The sequence below is a fragment of the Paramisgurnus dabryanus genome, chromosome 12 (assembly GCF_030506205.2).
Source record: "Paramisgurnus dabryanus chromosome 12, PD_genome_1.1, whole genome shotgun sequence".
NCBI lineage: Eukaryota > Metazoa > Chordata > Actinopteri > Cypriniformes > Cobitidae > Paramisgurnus > Paramisgurnus dabryanus.
In genome coordinates, this window is record NC_133348.1 from 30,647,622 (window position 1) to 30,668,895 (window position 21,274).

At 39.8% G+C, this 21,274-nt stretch overlaps 1 protein-coding gene and 1 long non-coding RNA gene across 4 annotated transcripts in view; both read left to right on the forward strand.

Annotated features, from left to right (window-relative positions):
* senp6a (SUMO specific peptidase 6a) overlaps window positions 1-9,222 on the forward strand; it is a 29,263-nt gene extending 20,041 nt beyond the window's left edge. For 2 of the 3 annotated variants that reach the window (XM_065268728.2, XM_065268730.2), the window contains 9 exons: window positions 313-429; window positions 3,938-4,060; window positions 4,172-4,264; window positions 4,366-4,586; window positions 4,676-4,749; window positions 4,915-5,003; window positions 5,555-5,623; window positions 7,628-7,778; window positions 8,709-9,221. In XM_065268728.2, coding sequence (XP_065124800.1) covers window positions 313-429; window positions 3,938-4,060; window positions 4,172-4,264; window positions 4,366-4,586; window positions 4,676-4,749; window positions 4,915-5,003; window positions 5,555-5,623; window positions 7,628-7,778; window positions 8,709-8,924 — 1,153 coding nt within the window. In that variant the 3' untranslated portion in view covers window positions 8,925-9,221. Of the gene's footprint in view, window positions 1-312; window positions 430-3,937; window positions 4,061-4,171; window positions 4,265-4,365; window positions 4,587-4,675; window positions 4,750-4,914; window positions 5,004-5,554; window positions 5,624-7,627; window positions 7,779-8,708 lie in introns of all 3 variants that reach the window. The other variant, XM_065268729.2, reaches the window with a different exon arrangement.
* Window positions 9,223-10,545: 1,323 nt separating this feature from the next.
* On the forward strand, window positions 10,546-12,690 carry LOC135750073 (uncharacterized). Its single transcript, XR_010532579.2, has 4 exons — window positions 10,546-10,698; window positions 11,387-11,561; window positions 11,660-11,817; window positions 12,380-12,690. It is a non-coding gene; the product is annotated as an uncharacterized lncRNA (long non-coding RNA).
* The last annotated feature ends 8,584 nt before the right edge of the window (window positions 12,691-21,274 follow it).

A 21,274-nucleotide genomic window follows, 5' to 3' on the forward strand; every position in this document is an offset into this window, starting at 1 on the left:
GCTTTGAACACATTGTGCATACACCATAAGGCAGTTTCTCAGACAGGGTGTAGATTAATCCAGGACTAGACCTTAGTTATATTAGGACATTCAAGTAGTTTTTCCAAACATACCTTAAATAAAAAATCAATACTGGTGTGAAAACATTGGCACTGATATATGTTAAGATATGCCAGATGTTTTTAAATGAAGGCAGCTCAAACATGCATTTTAGTCTGGTACTAGTATAAGCCCTGTCTGGGAAACCGCTCCCATGTAAAACAACTAAAAATGGTCTTACTATCCACCCATTAAATTTGTATTTCTCTGTAGGTTGATGGTTTACCCCCCTCCTCCTGCAAAAGGAGGAATTTCTGTAACCAATGAGGATCTTCACTGTCTGAACGATGGAGAGTTTCTCAACGATGTCATCATTGACTTCTATTTAAAGTCAGTCTCTTATTTCTGTTCACATTATAACGATAACTTCAACGATAACAATGTTGGTGTCCACACCGATAACCTTATGCTATTTGGCTTAGTGTTGTCACGGTACCAAAAATATTGTTTCGGTGGCGATACAAAGTCAAGAATCGCGGTTTCGATACTTTTCATGAAAAGGGAGAAACACTCTCAAATCTCATTGCTGTGCTTTATTTTAAAACCAGGACAACATTCTAATCATATAACACACTAATAAATGAACATATGAACAGCAGATATATTAAACATTTGAACAAAATATGAAAAACATCTCTATATGCAGTGGTTATAGTGATAACTGCTAACATTCACTTAACCATAACATTACCATAATTAATAGGAAATAATGAGCCTAAATAATAGCCATATGTTATTTAAGCTGTGATATATGGATTAATATATAGGCTAATGTTTCCTGTACTTCAATGTCTGATTTATCTGTGGTTAACTTTATATTTGAGTCCATAATTTCTTACAATGCTTTTCACAAATGAAATACACCTCCTTTGTGTAGGTCTGTGCTCTTTAAATGCTTTAATATAATAACCTGATATAAATAAATCACTGACAAACATGCACATGCTCTGATTATAATCATATAGCCTATACTGTAGATCATTTTAGCTGATGTTTTGTATGCTTTATTTTAGCAGCTTGCAAATTATTAATGTTATTTATGAAAGTTGCGTTTTTAGAGATGTTGAATTAGCCGTTTACTAATTACTCCATTCTTTTTGAGGAGTTTAAAAAAAAATCATTGAGTGCATGTCGAGTATTCATTAAAATAGCGGAGATGCGGTTTAGTGAAACAAAATGAAAGAAAATGACAACAGTATATCAGAAGCATATACGAGCTCCGCTGCCTGTCGCTCGCGCACCGTGCACATGGATCATCTCTTTATGACGCACGCGCGATCACCGGAAGCTCGCGCTGTGGACCAAAGCGCGAAAATAAACAAAGCTTTAAGGCAAAAGAACGCATCCTGTTGAATTTCAGAAGTCAGACTGAGCTGCAGCGGGCAGTACCACGTAGGGCTCGCACATGCAGCCATCTCGCTGTTGTGTTTGTCACATGACAGCTGCAGTTTTGGCTGCGTGTGTGAGGAGAAAAAACACAGACGTCCACAGGGAGGCAATGGAAACGTGCGTTGCACGCACAAACATGAAATGTGTCACTTACAAATCTGGGACATGTTTATTCTTAAAAGTATCGATACTAATACATTTAGGAACCGTGACATTATTTATTTTCGAGAATCGCGGTACTTTTGAAGTATCGATGCATCGTGCAACACTAATTTGGCTCATGAGGCACAGTAATAATTTTATCTTGAATGGTATTTTACTAATATTGCATATTTCCTTTAATAAAAATGCTTGTAATTAGTGCTGTGACGGATCGCATTTGATCGTCCGTATGGATCACGACCCATGGTTCAGGTTGTATGCGATTCGCGGTTTAATTTATGTCTAAAGTGTATGTATAGATTACAGTCAGAAACCAGTCTGTGCTAATTTGGTCTTAAAGAGACAGTAACCTCAATTAACCTACTTAAGTCTGTCTCATTAATGTTAATCAAACAACCCAAGACAAAGAGAAAATCACTTCTGTAGCTTTAAAAAATAATAATATTATGTTTAATTCATACAATAAAGACAGTGTTATGATTCATTTAATTCGATTTCTGTTGCTAATGTTAATTTTAGACCTTACTTAATGTGAAACTCTGTTCTTTTTTATAAATGTTTGTAATTTCTTTATTTTTTATTAGACTCCCCCCCTTTTTTTGCTGATCGGAAAAATTATCCAATCCGTGTCTCAAAAACCGCAATGTGATCCAAACCGTGAGTGTTGTGGTCCGTCACAGCCCTTCTTGTAATTGTTCACATTAGGGATGCACCGGTTCGGAACCGGACGGTTTTTGCGCGATCGTTTTTTTTGGGGGGGGCCGATTTTTCCGGAAGTGCACCCGCGTGCACAGACTACATTTTTATCATTCGCAAACATGTCTTTTGTGTAAAAGCATTTCAAAATCTGTGCGCAGGACATTAAGATTGCAAGCTGCAATGTCTGTAAAGGACAAGTTAATCGCGGAGAAACAACAGTACATTCGCAGGGCTCTCAAGTCTCATGCATTCACTGTGAGATACACACATTTCAGTCAATTAGCACACTCACACCTTGTATTTCTAAGAGACTGATAACTTTTCCTGCTATATACAATTAATGGACGAGGCGCAGGGAAGTTATCTGTCGAGTTTAGCCGTCTCGAGTTTTTCTTGCGCTTCTCTGATGTCAATCACGTGGATGCGCGGCACGTGCACGCACAGAGTGAAAGTTAAAATAGCAAGATCCGATAAATGCTGTAAATAACGCATGTTTCTTGAATATAGCCAAATACGTGTTAAATTATGCTTGATTTATTAAAAAACTCTCCAACTGCTTTGCAATCAAAAGCTTTAGCTTACCTGAAACTAACATAAAGGCTTACTGAAATGAATGAAAGGACCAGAGATGTGTTTCATTATTGTTGCCATGTAGTACTGAACCTGTAACCTTATCTCTCTCTTAAACACAGCTTTAAATACAAGCTGATGCCAAGTGCTGCAATCCTACTGTATATAATATAGAGTTTAATTTTAATTTTGATACATTTGTTTGTCTTTTATCAGACTTACCAATTGTTATATTTATATTTGTGCTGGTCAGTTATGAATAATAGGTAACATTGAACTGCTAGCAAAAACTTACTGCACAGTTACTGCTGTTAATTTTAGATGGTTACAGTTATTGTTTTCAATAGCCAAACCAAGTTTAGCCTGTTAAATACCAAATAAACATTGTTTATGTATACTTTCATTCTTTCTTGTTTGTTGCTTGATAAGAAAAAAAATCGGAAATCGGATCGGAATCGGCCAATTTGCTTGTTAAGAAAATCGGTATAAAAACCGGCCATGAAAAATCAAGATCGTGCATCCCTAGTTCACATGTCATTAAATGTATAAATATGCTGCACTTGTTGCATTTATAGCGGCTATAACCAGTGGACGTCCTCAACACACTGCATTTCGCATATCTGAACCATGAATGTAGTTTGTGTAATCTAACATCTTACCTTTTGGTGTAATAGTCAATGTAATAGAATAAAAACATTGTCAATTTCACTGCAACAGCATTGGACACCTGAAGTCATTTATGTAATGGACTTCAGCAATAAGCTTCTCCACCGTGCCCGTCATTTCAAATGCGTGTGCACTTTAGGTTCAAGTAGATTTGATTTGCTGTCATTGGTTCACCAAAAAAAAAATGTATATTGCCTAGCAATTGATCCCAACAATATTGTTCCTTCTATCTTTATCACTATAGTTATGTACGCCCCAGAGCAGAGCTTTAGATATCTGAAAACAATTTAATCTATGTGTTCATGTATAATAAAATGTGGCTTTTTCATGTGTTAATCCTGTGTGCTCCCAGATATCTGTTTCTGGAGAAGTTAAAAAAGGAAGATGCCGCCCGCAGTCACGTGTTCAGCTCCTTCTTCTATAAGAGACTCAATCAGAGAGAGAGGAGAACTGCACCCGACACATCTAACCTACCGTGAGCTCGCAACAACATCCGTTTAGATATACACAGTTTAATGTCACTTTTGTTAGTCTTGATTCTGTGAGGCGTTCAGGGCTGAGATTGACATTCATTCATGTGTTTCAGGATACAGAAGAGAAAACACAACAGAGTAAAGACATGGACACGCCATGTGGATCTTTTTCAGAAAGACTTCATCTTTGTGCCCATTAATGAGTCGTGAGTTTCTTATACTTTAATTTACAAAGCTCTTTGATGCATATTCTTATTATACTTTTTTAAAGTGACATCTTAACTGAACTCTTTGTCTGTGTGTCCAGTGCACACTGGTATCTCGCCATCATCTGCTTTCCTGGTCTTGACGGCGTTCATATTGAGCCAAACTTGCTGTACCGGCCTCCGACTCCTGCCAAGAGCTCGGCTGTCTCCACTGTCTCTCCTACAGAAAGTGCTTCAGAGGAGTCGCAGGAGACGGTCCAGGGCACAACTGTGTCGGCGTGCCCTTGTGAAGGGCCCGATGAGGGTACACAGCAGCACCCAGGTGAGGACAGGTGGCGTGAACGTGTGCAGATCACACAGCTGGACCATCTCTGGGCTGTGAGTTTGATTTGACTCTCCTTTTGATTTCAGATGGTTTACAGAGAATAATCACATCTTACGGGACAGACGACACTTGCTTCTCTGATGACCAAAGCTCATGTCCGGTAAATCGCTTTAGTTTGTGTCTATGCTAATGTCACCAGAATAAGCTTTTAAAACTGTTGGGATTTGGAGTGAAATCCTTAACGTGATCTTAATGAGATTCAACTGCTCAAATATTTTTTAAGTTAGGGGTTTGTTTTTATGATTTTGTTATCTGTGTGTTTTAGGATGACTGTAGTGAAGATGGCACTTTAGTCGATCACTGTAAGAACTCCGGCAGAGTGGAATGGACGTCTAATCCCAACATCTGTAAACAGTAAGAGCAATTTCTGACTGTACTTCCTAAAACAGTGTTAACATGTATCCTTAAATGGCATTTAATGAATCTATGGGGCAAAGGTCTTTGGACTCCTTAATGGATGTTTAAGGGTAGGGATACACCAAACCACCAACAACGAAGTTAAACCAACAAATGCAGACTATGTTGTTGGCTCACATTGGCTGAGTTTGGGTCCAAAGTTGCCCTGACGCACCAAGCCTACATCAACACCTGACAGCCAATAAGCAAGTCCGATCTATGCCTGCGTGAGATGAGACAAATTTTAATATCAATAGGTGGCAGTTGTTGGTGTTTTTTTTGTTACTCAAAAAGGCAAACCAGAAGAGTTGGTGACTGCTGGGATACCAAACATAAAGAGATTGCTTGCTTATCAATTTCACACATTTCTCATAAGTATTACACAGATCCATTTAACTGTGACTATATTCATAATATGAGATGCCTTTGAGTACTGAGCTCAACTGCTGTGTCATACAAACATATACATACACACATAATATACTGATTGTTATGTTGTTAATCCTCAGGCCTTGCATTTTAATCATGGATTCCCTGCGTGGGCCGACCAGGTCGACTGTTGTGAAAACGTTACGCGAGTAAGTGACTACTTTGACACAACACTGCAAATAAATTCTTTATAATGGGTTTACATGGTGTTATATTTTAGGCACAGTAGTTTGTTTTTAATAAGCTAGCTGCGACAGTGTTGCCTGACTAGGGTTGCAAAATTCCAAGAATTTTCAAGGCTGAAAACCTTCCATGGGAATATAAGGAAATTAACGGGAATTAGTGGGAATAAATTGGGAATTTAAAAAAATGGAGAGTTGCCTATAACGGAACCTAAATGTAGTTTAAAAAAAATCTTGCAACATAATTTTGTCAAATTTCATTGAAAATGTATAAAGCTAGCTATCATGTAGCTAGCTTAAAGGAATATTCCATTTTCTTAAAAGAAAAATCCAGATAATTTACTCACCACCATGTCATACAAAATGTTGATGTCTTTCTTTGTTCAGTCGAGAAGAAATTATGTTTTTTGAGGAAAGGATTTTTCTCATTTTAATGGACTTTAATAGACACCAACAAATAACACCTAAATCAACACGTAACAGTTTTTTTCAACGGAGTTTCAAAGGACTATAAACGATCCCAAACGAGGCATAAGGGTCTTATCTAGCAAAACGATTGTCATTTTTGACAAGAAAAATAACAAATATACACTTTTAAAGCACAACTTCTCGTCTAAATACGGTCCAGCGCGACCTAACGTAAATGCGTAGTGACGTAGGGAGGTCACGTGTTACATATATAAAACTCACATTTGCGGATCATTGTAAACAATAAACTGCCACAAAGACATTAATTAGTATCAGTTGACATACAACAACGTAGGAACGGTCCTCTTTCTCAACACTTGTAAACACTGGGGCGGAGTTTCGCGTTCGTCCTCTGTGACCTCTTGACGCCATGACGTATTGCGTGGGGTCACGCTGACGCATCACCACCGGATCTACATGACGAGAAGTTGTGCGAGAAAAATGACAATCGTTTTGAGATTGTTTATAGTCCTTTGAAACTCCGTTGAAAAAAACTGTTACGTGTTGATTTAGGTGTTAATTGTTGGTGTCTATTAAAGTCCATTAAAATGAGAAAAATCCTGCAATGTTTTCCTCAAAAAACATAATTTCTTCTCGACTGAACAAAGAAAGACATTTTGGATGACATGGTGGTGAGTAAATTATCTGGATTTTTCTTTTAAGAAAATGGAATATTCCTTTAAGCTGTGATTATATTTCGTCTACATTCTGCTAGAGTTTTCTGTTATAATACAGAATTACTGTCCCACCCAAAAGTCTGGGCATATTACTTTATTTATGTTTTTGAAAGAAGTCCCTTATGCTTATCAAGCCTGCAGTTATTTGATCAAAAATCAACGCTTGCTGAGCGTTAAGTATCAGGATTATTCAGAATTTGTATTACCTTGCATGCATGTCTGCTTATAACCAAACAAAATGTTTATTTATAAATTTCCAAATAATTCTGTTAAATTCCCAAAAATTCCTGTTAAGTTTCCAATTTGGAATATTCCAATTTGCCTGACAGTCTTTGAAAGTAAAGTGGTAAAATACTTGCTCTTAAGAGGTGGTCACACTACACTTTCCATTACATTGACTTAGTGGGAATGCGTTAGACCAAAATGCAAGCTTGTGCAAAGATATTTTCGCATTTTGCTGCATACCAAAGTTCAAGTCTGGTGAACTCTGATCTGCGAATTTGTATCACATGAGACGTGATCAGTAGAAAACTGGTTCGTCACGGCTTAACCTTTCTCTCTACTGAAAAGCAAAGATGAAAGAAGCACTCCCTGCCCATATTTACAGCAAAGCCCAAAGATATCTTTATCCAAGTCGAATATGTTGAGATGGCCGTTCACTGGGTTTCTGTGACACTACAGCTCAGCAAGAAAGCTGCATGTGGTTTTGGTTTTGCTTCAGGGCCCAGATTTTGCATTTGACATCATTTTTTTTGTGAAATGTTTGACTTTGTTTTAGGCTCTGTAGTTTCAGCAGTTTGCTTACACATTTTGTGACTGTGTGCAGGTATCTTGAGGTGGAGTGGGAGGTCAGAAAAGGCTCTAAGAGGACTTTTGGAAAAGATGTGATGAAGGGTTCGAGTCCTCGTGTGCCCCAGCAGGACAACTTCAGTGACTGTGGAGTTTATGTGCTGCAGTATGTAGAGAGCTTCTTTGAGGTAAGGGGACTCGGGCTGGCTCGATGCTAGTGGCGTGTTGGAACAGCAATTACCAAAATGAGCAAAAACATAGTATTGTACAGTTTGAAATTGAATATGTAATAGGTTTGTGATGTTCTTTTAAATACTGCAAAATGGGTGTGAGTTTATCAAACAAGACTCTGGGTTCTTCTTCGGTTCAGGGATCGTCTAACACAGTGGTTCCAAAACTTTTTGTTTTGCGACTTACATGAGTATAAACTATACCAGGACCAACCAGCGCATTTTTAAAGGAATAGTCTACTCATTTTCAATATTAAAATATGTTATTACCTTAACTAAGAAGAGTTGATACATCCCTCTATCATCTGTGTGCGTGCACGTAAGCGCTGGAGCGCGCTGCGACACTTCGATAGTGTCGCAGCGCGCCCCAGCGCTTACGTGCACGCACTAAGATGATAGAGGGATGTATCAACTCTTCTTAGTTAAGGTAATAACATATTTTAATATTGAAAATGAGTAGACTATTCCTTTAAATGTAAATATGAGGACAACGCAAATTTTTTCTCTTTATTGAGTAGTTTTTATTTCACTTGTCATTTCATAAACTAAATAACTTATGGTATATCACAGTAAAATCATTGTAGCCAAGCGACTTTGCATGACCCACTTGAAAACTCCTGTCTTACACAAGAGGAACTCTGGAGAGTGATACAGCATAACATTAAAATACCTTTGTTATTGGTCTGAGGTGCAATCTCTGGGTGATTATTTAAAAAAATCAGTGATCTTTGCTTTCTTTTCCAGTGTGATTAGTTTGCGCTTTACCTTTCCAGTAACTGACAAAACATGTAAATAATAAAAAAGGCGTAGTACTGTTTAGAAAACCTTTCATGCGAGAGTGTGCCACAAAAACACTGACTTTAACCATTGATGCTTTTGTTTCTTCAGAATCCTCTTCCAAGCTTTCACCTTCCGATGAATTTAATGGACTGGTTTCCCCAGCAAAGAATGAAAACCAAACGCGATGAGATCAAGGATTTAATTCTGAAGATTCAGAGTGCGCAGCAGATGAACGTCGAGAGCGCCGGACCGACGGACGGATGTCCCAGTCCCAGTGAGGACACCTTAGAGTCAGCTGATCTAATCCCTCCAATCAGCTCCTGAGCTTTGTCCGCTCTGCTACGCTTCACCATCACATGACTCATACAAACACTAGGAGCCAATCAGGGCCATGTGTGATTATACGCTGCTGGACAACTCCGTTATTTCTAACAAAACTGTTTCAATGACATAAAAGATTTCAGTTTTTTATTTGTATTAAATAAACTGTACATATGCTAGGCTTTTTTCGTTACTTTGCATTTTTCTTTGCTGCCTTTAGAGTATTACATTTTGTTGATTGGTCATCTTCTGCAACATATTATGTGAAATAAAAGTTCATGTGTTTATCTTTGGAAATGTTGTGTGCTCTAATGTGCCTAAAAGGTGAACAGTACTGTTCAGTGTTGAAATTAAAGGGTGTTTTTTGTGTCAGTATTTTGACACACATGTGACCACAACAACATAAAATGTATGCAATTTTAAAATAATGCTAAAACCATAAATGGTACAAATTACTCATACTACATATCTACATACTGTACAACACCACACCATGTTTGACTAACTTTTTTTAAAGGGCCAATATTATGCCAATTTTTACAAGATGTAATATAAGTCTCAGGTGTGCCTAGATTGTGTCTGTAAAGTTTCAGCTCAAAATACCCCACTGATCATTTATTATAGCATGTCCAAAATGACCCTATTTGGGTGGGTGGCAAAATGCACTGTTTTCATGTCTGTATCTGTAAATGCAAATGAGCTACAGCTCCTCACTCCCTTACCGACAGACAGTGAGTGCTTTTAGTAAAAAATAGAGATAAAGTCTACGACAATGGTATCTTTAGCAGCATTAGTGTTAAAACATGCTAACAAACACATTTAGAAAAGCTTTTGGATAAAATTAACCCCCAGGGGTCCAAAAACGTTTTGACGTGTTTTCTCCTTATCATAGCAGAATCAACTTAAAATACTCCATCATTAATAATCATACACTTATGTGTTTGACATCATTTGAAACTGTGAAGGGTCCTCTTTAATTTGTGTACATTCACAATAACAATAGATCTTTGTGTTTTTGTCAAATATAGAAAATAAACAGGGTGCGCATTCAGACATTTCTGTCTTCATCAGCTGTCTCTCAAATCACGTTACAAAAATCAGTTGAAACTCCGCGAATACTCGTCACACAAACATGATACACATATCCAAAGAAAGCCTGAAATGTGTACTTTTAAACAAGCTAATTATAATCAAAAACAAATATTGACTGTTTATATAATCTGCATTCAAGTAAAGAGAGTACTGTTTTTCCTGGCTGACTTCATTATCTTTAATTCGGTCATGCCCACAGGCGGTACACGCTGTTGACATGGTAATGAGGAGCAGCTCAACACAATAACAAACAGACAAAGTAAAGTTTGATCAGATTTAAAGACTTTACCGCATGTTTGGATTATAACCTTTATACACACACGTGAGGAATATCTTCATTTATGTCTGGACATTGAGGAAGAGAAGCGTTTATCTTTAACGTTACCTAAGAAGAACAATGGAGGACGCACTGGAGGAGGATATATTCCTGAAGAAACTGTAAGTCATTTGTCTTCATTTATATTTGCTATCATGTTGTAATATGCTTATGGCTGCTTGTGCAGTTCAGCCTACATAAGCAACCTCAGCGAGAAGCCCCTGTCTGCAGCCTGCAGATTTGGGCGGGTATGCACCTGGGACGGTGCTGCACGTGCAGGCCCGCCCACACTGCTTCTCATTGGTTAGTGGCGTGAAGTCATGACGTCGATTATAGCAAGTTTTCATTTCCGATGTTTATCGCTGCATGGTGAGTACAAGCTCCTGTTTTTGTTCTATTTTATTTACAATTTTTAATTTTGAAGTGGCGTTTAGTGTGATGTTAAAATAACTAGGACCGCGCGTGTGTGCGCGCATGCGTGCGCGCGCGTGCGGTTTGGTGGGATTATGATTAAAACAAAGCAAAACTGAACCAAAAGAAGAAATATAGGATTTAAGAGTTAATAGTAACAACAACAAAGTTATATTCTAGGACTTTTTTCTATGAATACATTTTTAAATGTAAACTATTTTGATATGTTATTGATAAGTATACATTTATTTATTGATCAGGAAACTGAGCTTTCTGACAGTAGGGACCTTTGATTTTACAGAGGTTAGTGAAATAGCCTATACAATAGAAACCCCCCATATAATTAAAAGTAAACTAACTCAGTATTAATTTTTAACTTAGCCTGTCATACATCAGTGTCTGCTGCTTTTGGAGAATTCCCCCTTTGATGTTTGTTTGTTTGTTTTCTTTTTTTTTTAATACATACTTTTCATTGAAGCTTCATTTACCAAATGCTTAAATTTAGCATTTTAAAATAAATGTTTTTAACTATAGATAAATTAATTACATGTATCGATCTAAACAAGTGAATTTCAATTATGGTCCTAAAAGGGATGTCATTAAGAACAAACTGTTTTTATGAGACTTTATATTTTAAACTTTTGAGGTCAGAGATGCTGAAAGAGCAACTCCAGTAAAAGAGGAGCGTAAAGAAGCAGGTGTTGGTTCCCATTTCAAATCTTGAACCTAAATAACAGGGGTTTGAAAATGATGCTACTCTTGTTCTTACTCTCCAATTTAGAGGTGATGAAATCCCCCGGCCTGTGGATTATTCGACCAAGGTAAGTGCATTATAAACTCCTGTCAATCTATCAGTTACACTTTTAATAAGTTGTATGTAAAGTTACATTTTGAACTGACTGTTTGCTACTTTAAACAGATGCCACCTGACCTTACATCTTCTGGCAGATCCTGATGGGAGTCGTAACAAAGAGGACGATATGGCTTTATGGTGACTTTCCCTGACATGCAAGGTTTTCAGAGACGTTTTCAGCAAGCCCAAGTTCAGAGAAAAGGTCCCCTTTGTATGTCCAAACAGTAAGTTTTTTACATCTAAATTGTGAGTACTTTAAAAGATACTTGAGAAAGTCTGTCTGTCTGTCTGTCCATCTATTTCTGTTTGTTCGTTTGTGCAATCTATCTATCTGTCTGTTTTTCCTATCTATCTGTCTGTCTATCTATCTCTACCTATCTGTCATGTCTATCCGTCCATCTGTCTGTTTGTCTGTGTCTGATAGACTGTATTGCCTTCAAAACTTTCAGCTTGAAAACTATTTCTGCAAACTGAAATTCTTCAAACTTCTATTTCAAACTTTTAGTATAGGCTTTCTCAAGTCAAATTTAAGCTTGTGTTGCTTGTGTTAACACATTTTTTAACTGGTTTATGTTGTTCATAAACAAAAAGTGAGTCTCTTAGGTACTTTACAGACAAAGCCAATAACACTCAAGTATATTTTGTCTAACATTTTCCTGTATTATGTGTAACATATACATAAAAAAATTCCTTGCATGACTCTTTACTATGTTTATGCCTATTTCCAATTTGCCAATTTCTTCAAAATTATTCAATATTGTTTGTTCTGTATTTTATCTAAATTAGGTGTTGTGAACTGGAGTGCATTTTCCAGACAATATGGGCAAGAGCTCCGGGTGCCCTACTCGTTGACTTTGAAATATACAAGGACTGCCCACCTGGATATGTAGGTGATGGCAGAAGGGGAGTCCTGAATGGGTTTTATTCCGACAAGGAGGTTCAGGGCTATTGCTCATTTGATTGTTTTTTCAATGATGGAGGGGAACTTCAGGCTGTGTAGATTGTGTGTGTACGGTTAATGTACGTGATTATCTGTATGTGTATATTATGTCTTTTAAACAATTATTTTTGTTTTGAAATAAAAGTTATCACTGGTATGGGTTTGGTGTTTTTGAGTGGCATGCATACTATGGGATACAGAGATTGACAATGTACTGTATGTAGTTTAACTTCTTTATAGGCATAAATGTTTAGTAATAGCCTATATTAAGCACAAAAATAAACAAGAACTATTAGAGGAGTGATTAAAATACGAAATATATAAGGTGCCATTAATGTTTACGGTAATTTTGTAATTACACAATGAAGTGCAACATAATCTGAAAAACTTTTAAAATCTACACAGATATTACACAATACTCTGAAATTCCTTAAAAGTTCACATTAGATCAGGCATAATTGAAACTATATGCTCTACTACATTATTACTTTATACTTTTCTTTAATAATAAATCGTTTTATTAAAGTATTATTTCATAACGTCAGCGCGATGTAGCGCACATTTTAAAGATCGCAGAGTTTTAAACCGCATTTCCTGTTTACCGTGGCATCGACGTCATTACTGTGCTACTAACCAATGATACGCGTTATGGGAGGGGCTGCCTGTTCAGGTCCTCCCTAGAGTCATCCACGCCCCGATCTGCAAGCTGCAGTCAGGTGTACTTGACCTCAGCAGACTGCACACTTCGGATTGAAAAACTTTCGCATTGTTTACAAACGAGGAGGCGTGATCACGTAATGGCGGATTTTAATTGTTACATGCTGTACAGTGTTAGACATCATTATTCACTTTCGTATCCTTCAGGGCAACTTTGAGTAATGCTGCACTGCGGGATCTGCTGTAATATGATATTGTTTACATGCAACGCATTCCATACATTGCGCTTTACATGCGACACCATTTTATTATGAGCGCCGCGTTGTTTCCATGGAGACGCGAGCTCGCGCACATGGACGCCATATTCGATGTGTTTTTAAAGTTCATTCTCGCTTACAGAAACGCATTTAAAACAGAAGCTAGACGATAAGGGGATGGGCATCTGAAAACAGTCATCTGAAAATAACTAATCACTGCAGATGTTTATCTGAGATGTTCTGAATTTAGTTTATGTACATGATAGTTCATCTGAATGTAGTGCTATCATTTACCCATCAGTTATGTGTGTAAGGGAATTTCTGTCGACAATTACTGCTAACAGCTGTTTATAACTCTCTTACAGGTCTGCATCCCTCTCATCAGTACAAAACTATGAAGTGGAAAAACATATTCACACTTTTTGGACATAAAGTTATATGGTAACATGAGCCACATGAAGTTTACAGCTCTGTTGTGTATCAGTTTCTTATACAAGTTAAGTTTTTGAATATGGTTTGTTTCCAAATAAACTGAAAATGTCCTACTGACCTTCATTTCTATATTGATTATATTGTTAACTTCTTAATAAACCTCAAACAAACATGTATACATTTGTCCTCACATTCTTTACTGTAGTTCCCTCTCACATTACTGCCTCATTATGCAGCTCATTATTCGAGCCTTTGTTTGCTAACTGTCAATCAATACTTCTCGCATACGGCCACTCTAAACAAAAAGTGTCTTACAATTTCTAAATCAATATATTGTTTTATTTGAATGAGTAGGCAGGATGATTTTCACATCATTTTAAAGAAAAAACTCTAGACTACTACATTCTGTTTAGAAAAGTCTTGTTAAAACATGTTTAGTATGGTTTTTGTGGATTTATATCAGTGACTTAAACATTTTGCTTTTTTTAAAAACCACGCATAAACATTTTTCTCTCAAAAATACAAACATGTATGATGTACATACATGTAGCTCATATAATATTTTAGCCCAGTTTGTGCTGAACACAGTGGTATGAGACACTTGCCATTATTATGTTTTAAAGCAATACTATGTAGTTTTTAAAGTCTCTAAAATTATTTCAGTGATAGAACAACTTTTAACTGGACAAATTGTACTGTTGCTGCAACCTGAGCAGCCTCCTAGCTGCTACAAGCACACTCTGAAAGTGACGGTGGAGGGTAGAGCACACAGCCCCGCCCCTCCCCCTGCCTGCAGAAGAGTGTCTGATACCAGGCACTGTTGCGCTTTTCAACCACATGGGGGAGTTGTAAGTAATTTTTACATGGAAACTACATAGTGTTGCTTTAAAGCAATTGAAATAAGACCAAATGTAAGAGCATGTCAGAACCTCTGACAGTGTCCCAAAATGGTCAGACCCCAGAGGGTTAACCAGTCAGTCAGTGGTTGTGGGCGGGGCTTTGTTTGTAAGATGTCACATAAACAACAGAATCAAAACAGCATGTCCAATGAGACAGCTTTGGTTTAATGGGGTTTAATTAAAGAAGTAGATGGATTTTTTTAATTGTAAGGTTGTTGTGTTCATACAATACCAACACGCATTTATGTCCTAACTGCTTGTAAAAGTGGATTTTGCATAATATAAGCCATTTAAAACTTAAGACATTGAAAAATGAAAAAGGCTACTGTATGTGCAGGTAAGAAAGAAAACTTGTGTGTGAGCCATAGGCTGTAAAAATATGGATGTAGTGTTCGTGATGTCACCCTACCGTTGCCATTTTGGCCGTGCATCACTCACCATATGGGTAAAAGAGGTAGGATGTGGATGAAGCAAGGCCTTCCATAAGGTGGCTGGTTGTTGAAACCACGCCCACCTAGCTAGACTCTAGTACCAGCAGTTTCAGTTCACCCGTCACTCAAGTGGCCACGACCTTAAAGGAACAGTATGTAGGATTGTGGCCAAAACTGGTATTGCAATCACAAAACTTGTGGCTAAAATGCTAGTTTCTTATGTAACTGTGGTTCTGTGAATTCCGGATGTCCGCCAGAGGCGGTGCAAAAGCACTAGTGGATTATCGCAGCACTAGCTTGATAGGTTGAGAAAATATACCAACAAAGTCACATGGTGACGTAGGCTGAGCCCTGAGCAATAAAGGGCCAACCAGCTCAGCCTTCTGCCTCACGGACACCTTTCTCGCGCATTCCGCATGACACAGAACTCTGGCGGTCATCCGGAATTCACAGAACCACAGTTACATACGTAACTAGCGTTCTGTTTCATTCCTCCTGACCGCCAGAGGTGGTGCAAAAGCACTAGTGGATGACTTCTACCAACAAAGTCATGAGGAATGCCACCCACCTGTAAATCAATGTTGTCCTAGGAGGACCGCAGAACAGACAACATGAGGGGCAACAACGTTGATCTTGTAGAAGTGGGCAAAGGTACATGGAGAAGTCCAAGTAGCAGCTGTGCAGATATCGCCATAGATACTCCCCTAAAGGCAGCCCAAGACGTAGACACCGCCCTTGTGGAATGACAAGTGACACTGCCTGGCAACGGTCTTTGAGCATGCTGGTAGGCCAAAGTAATAACCTCCACAATCCAATTTGACAATCGTTGCTTCGATATGGCGACCCTTTTCTGCACACCGCCATAACAAACAAAGGGTTGATCCGGTCGCCTAAGGTGAACAGTAGCGGCCACATAACGGTGGACAGAAAAGATGACCAGATGACCTGTCCGACTGCGGCGTGGGCAGAAAAGACGCCAAAGTGATAGACTGGTTAATGAACTGCGGAAGCAGGACTTTGGGTAAAAAGAAGGATTCGGCCAGAGAACAACACCGGAATCCTCTGGCAACCAACGCATGCATAATTCACTAATGGACAAAGCCTGTAACTCACCCACACACTTAGCAGAGGCCATTGCCAGCAAAAAGATGTCTTCAAAGATAGCCATCTCAGGTCAGCCGTCTGCAGAGGTTCAAACGGTGGTAAACAGATAAAATCCAGAACAAGCTGTAAGTCCTAGGGGTGGCACGGTTCACAAAACCCTCGGTTCGGTTCGTATCACGGTTCTATGGTCACGGTTCTCGGTTCAGTACGGTTCTTGTTGTTATTTTTTCTTTAAATTTTTAACACTTCAGAAATGTATTATCTTATTAATGTATTAGTTATCCATAATTTAGGATACAGTATTAAAAAAAAGTTATATCATGTAATCATGCACAAACTGAATTTGATTATTGGGACCATCCCTGAGGAAAGCCAGATGAGATTTTGATACAGCAAGAGGGAAGACATTGATGATTTCAACATGCTTTTAATTTATTTGGCAAAAAAGAGAATGTGTATTGCCATCTACATGAACTTTATGAGCATTTTTAGCACACATAGATAACTTGCATTTATTAAAATGCCAACTTCAGTGTAGCTCTTAGATTTATCACTGAGAGGCTGCTTAAATACTGCAGAGAGTATATGTGGACGAGAGAGAAACATAACCTTTGCACCTGTAATATTAAAATCTCTTTAAGTCTCTTTTGTCCACTTTTGACCACTTCTGTCCTGATTACTTTGAGGGGCAATTTCTGAAATATGATTGCGCAACTTTCACACGCTAGCAAAATGAAACTACGCGGAAATCAGCCACTTTAATTTTATCAATGAAAGGCTAAAAATAGCGCTAAAGACGTAAAACAGTACCTCAGATTAGATAAATGGTCGGAGAGAAGGCGATCTCCTGCGGCTGTTTGAGCACATTCAACCCATAGACTGCAGTTCAATCTATTGTTTTATTTCCGCTGTCATCATAGGTAACATGAAATAAAAATATGTTTCCACACACCAAACTTATACGACGCTGGCGCATCCTCCAACTGCGGGCAGACTTCCTTTTCTCTCCCACTTGCCATTTCTACACGTAACATAACCTGCAGTACTTATACTCGAAACCAGTCACCTCTTCTTTCGCGCGAAAGGGAAACACGCTATCTGAGGTCACATACAGGGCATGAGACTACATTGCGCATGCCATGAACCGTTGAACCGTGCGGTACACACGCGCTCCGGACCGAGACAAGCGAACCGAACGGTTCGGATTTTTTTCATGGACCGTGCCACCCCTAGTAAGTCCCATCCAAGAAAATGGGGATTACGAGCGGGCCTCAGCCGCCTAGCCCCTTTCAGAAAACTGCACACAAGGGTATGGGAACCAAGCGAACAACCATTAACTGATCTATGATGGGCATAGATGGCCGCAACATACACCTTCAACGTGGATGCTGCTTTGCCTGAATCCAGAATGTGTTGTAAAAAACTAAGAACATTCGGAACATCACAACATACTGGATCAAACCCTCGCTCCTCGCACCATGAGGAAAAGAGCTTCCAATGTGCGGCATAGAGCTGACGTGTAGATGCTGCTCTAGCATTAGTAATAGTCTGGACGACAGCAGGTTCCAGATTAGCTAAAGGACAGTCCGACCCAGAGGCCAAACCCAAAGTTGTAGACGGGCTGGATTGGGGTGCCAAACAGCTCCGTCCATCTGAGACAACAGATCCCTCCGAAGTTGAAGCTGCCATGATCTGCCCACCAGCATGGAAATGAGCATAGGGAACCAAGGCCTGGCTGGCCAACGGGGTGCCACAAGCAACACAGTGTGGTTGCCCAGCACTATCCTGTGTAGTGTTTCCCACGGAAGCAGATTTTGCAACCCTGAAAGATGAACAGCCCTCAATGAAGCTATTTGAGGGAGCTCCCAGGTGAGTATCCTGCGGGTAAGATTCAGGGACTCAAGGGACCTCATCCCACTCTGATGGTTTAAGTGAAACACTGTTGAGGTGTTGTCTGACCGGATGAGGACATGTCGGCCTGCCAGAACTGGTAAGAAATGCTGCAGAGCCAAAAAGTCTGCTTGTAGATCCAAAAGATTTATATGATCCCTGGACTGGGCTGGGGACCAGCGTCCACAAACACCCCTGTGGTTCCACGATCAACGAGTTCTTCGCCTCGTTGACGACAAGGCCTAGCCTTTGAACATGCATCAGAAGTAGGCTGGTGTCTTGCACAGCCTGCTGGCTTGTGCCTGCACACAGCAGCCAGTCGTCCAAGTAAGGCAGAATTCGCATCCCGTTGGACCACATGGGATGTAGGGCTGCAGACATGCATCTCGTAAACACTTGGGGGGCCAGAGACAGGCCAAAAGGAAGGACCCTGAATTGGTAAGCTTGGTTTTTGAAACTGAATCAAAGGAATTTCCTGTGTTGAGGAGCAATCGGCACGTGAAAATAAGCATCCTTCAAGTCGATGCTTGTGAACCAATCTCCCTTCCTGTCAGACCGAAGAATGTCAGCTGCCCGCAACATTCGAAAGGGAAGATGTTTCAGGAACTTGTTTAGATGTCTCAAGTCCAGATCCGAACGAAAACCACCATCCTTCTTTGCTACGAGGAAGTTGGTTGAATAAAAACCGTCCCATTGAACACAGGGATGAACTCTTTCTATGGCTCCTTTCTCCAGAAGAGAACAAATTTCCAGAGAGAGGGCCACTGAACACACTGGATCTTTTATGACCGTCTGAACGTTCCTGAAAAAACGTGGGGGCCGGCGTCGAAACTGCAAAGCATACCCCTTGCTTAACGTGGTCTGAACCCAGGGATCTACAGTTGTCTCCCTCCAGTACGACAGCTGTGCATCCGAGAAACGGTCAACCACCGGCCCAATGGTTTCAAGCTTTGTGAGTGCGCCCTTTAACAGCTGTGGGGGGGGCGCTGATGTGGACCCCCTGGAAACTGCCGTTGATGCGGACGAAAACCTCAAGTGTCCTCAGCAGCACGGCGCCTCTGTGACCCTTGAGGTTGCGGGTTAGGACGCTGGCGGAACCTTTGATCCTGGGTCGGAAAACGATGACGAGCCTGAGGGCCTGGCACTTTAAAGACGGGATTACGCTGCATCAATTGTCGAGTGGCCTCGGACAGTTTTAACCTCTTTTCCAGAAGCTCTGGAACAGTAGGTCCGAAAAGGTGACCAGGAACAATTGGAAGATCACGTAATGGCTTGCAGTCTTCAGGCAGTCTTGCTTGGGTGAGCCATACCTGTCGACGAGCTGCCAGGAGTGTGGCCGTTAGGGTACCCAGCTCACAGGTAACATGGCCCATACCCAAAAGGGCAGTTTGAAGAAACTGCGAGACCGAAGGGTCAGGTTTTGACGACTCGAGGATGTTAGTAGTGACAAGGAGTAATTGACAAAATAGTAACACCATGTGACTTTGTTGGTATATTTTCTCGACCTATCGAGCTAGCGCTGCGATAATCCACTAGTGCTTTTGCACCGCCTCTGGCGTTCAGGAGGAATGAAACAGAACTGGTACTGCAATCACCCAACTGGTGGCCGATACACAAAATTACAACATAAACATCAGTTGAGGGCTGCAACTTCACTTTTTAAATGACAATATCCTGGCCAGACCACTGTTGTCAGGGCCATTTTATGATTAATTGATATAAATTTCTTACATACTGTTCCTTTAATTATGCAGAACTTTAAGGTTTAATGCAATTTAAATGGATAAGTTACAAGAAATTCACCCCCTGACAGTCATCATGAAGGGCAAACTTAGCTATAAAGACAAAAAAACTTTTTGTACCAGGCTGTAAACATGTTACTTGCTCTAAAGATGTCCATTTTAAGTTAACATGGGGTCTATGGGATTTGACTCTCTTTTGAAGCCATACTGTCGCTCAGACTTTTTGCCACTCAGGGGGCGTAACCGCAGTCACTTTCGCCGAAGGTGAAGTCACGTGTTACCCTTTATTATTTAAAAACTGGACCCGGACTTGTCCGGGAACTGCAGAAACAGACCCGACTGGACCCGATCAGCAAATATTCAAGGTTGTCTCCATGGCAATTTGCTGTGTTAACGCTTAAACATCCTGCGGACTGGGGCACCGAGATTTGGATGCCAGGTGAAGCGACTCTCTCAAGGCCTACACACACACAAACTCTTACACACACACATATATATGCAATCACCACCCAGTACCCAAATCCCTCGCCTTCGCTGCTTTGTACCCCCCCAGCCGGACAGACGGGTCTCAGACCAGCGCCGAATATGGCTGCAGGACCAGATGGCTGCTTGCTGGGCTATCTTCAACCCACATTCCCCCCTATCGTCTTGCAAGTCGTGTGTTGTTCATGTTGTAAGGTGTACTGACTATGTGCTTATGTTGCTGAGGTGTTTTTCCCTGTTCCCAAACTGTACTCCCTCTGGAGCATAGTCTGGGGGTTTGTTTTTTTAACCTACCCTCCCTCATGTAATGCTGTACTTATTGTCGATGCTCTGTCGACCTGTTCTGTCTAACCCCTTGTTTTTATGTATTGTATGTATGAACAGGTTGATGGCTGTAATTTCGTTGTACTTGTACAATGACAAATAAAGCTTCATCATCATCATCATATTCTTCAGCTAAATGCTATTAACAAGTCAATAAACAAATGGCGAAAATTTAACTTTTTGTCTTACCCATATAGCATTCTTCCTCCTTGTACCTGATTGCAGATGCACAATCCTCCTCCTTGCCAAAAATCCATGTTATTCCTCTCTTGCCGATTGAAATGCTTAATCCACTATTTATTTCAGCTTTAAAAGTACACTTACAGTGACAGTGATGAATAACACAGTTTTGCCTTTTTTGTTTCTCAGGTCAACTTGCATAATAATTTATACAGTTTGCCCATTTGGATGACAATTGCTCATTCAGTGCCACGTACGCTCGGTTGCTGCGGTTAGCTTTACTTCTTTGCTATCATCTCTGTGCTCTTTGAGCAGAGTCTGCATGAAAACTTAAGATATAAC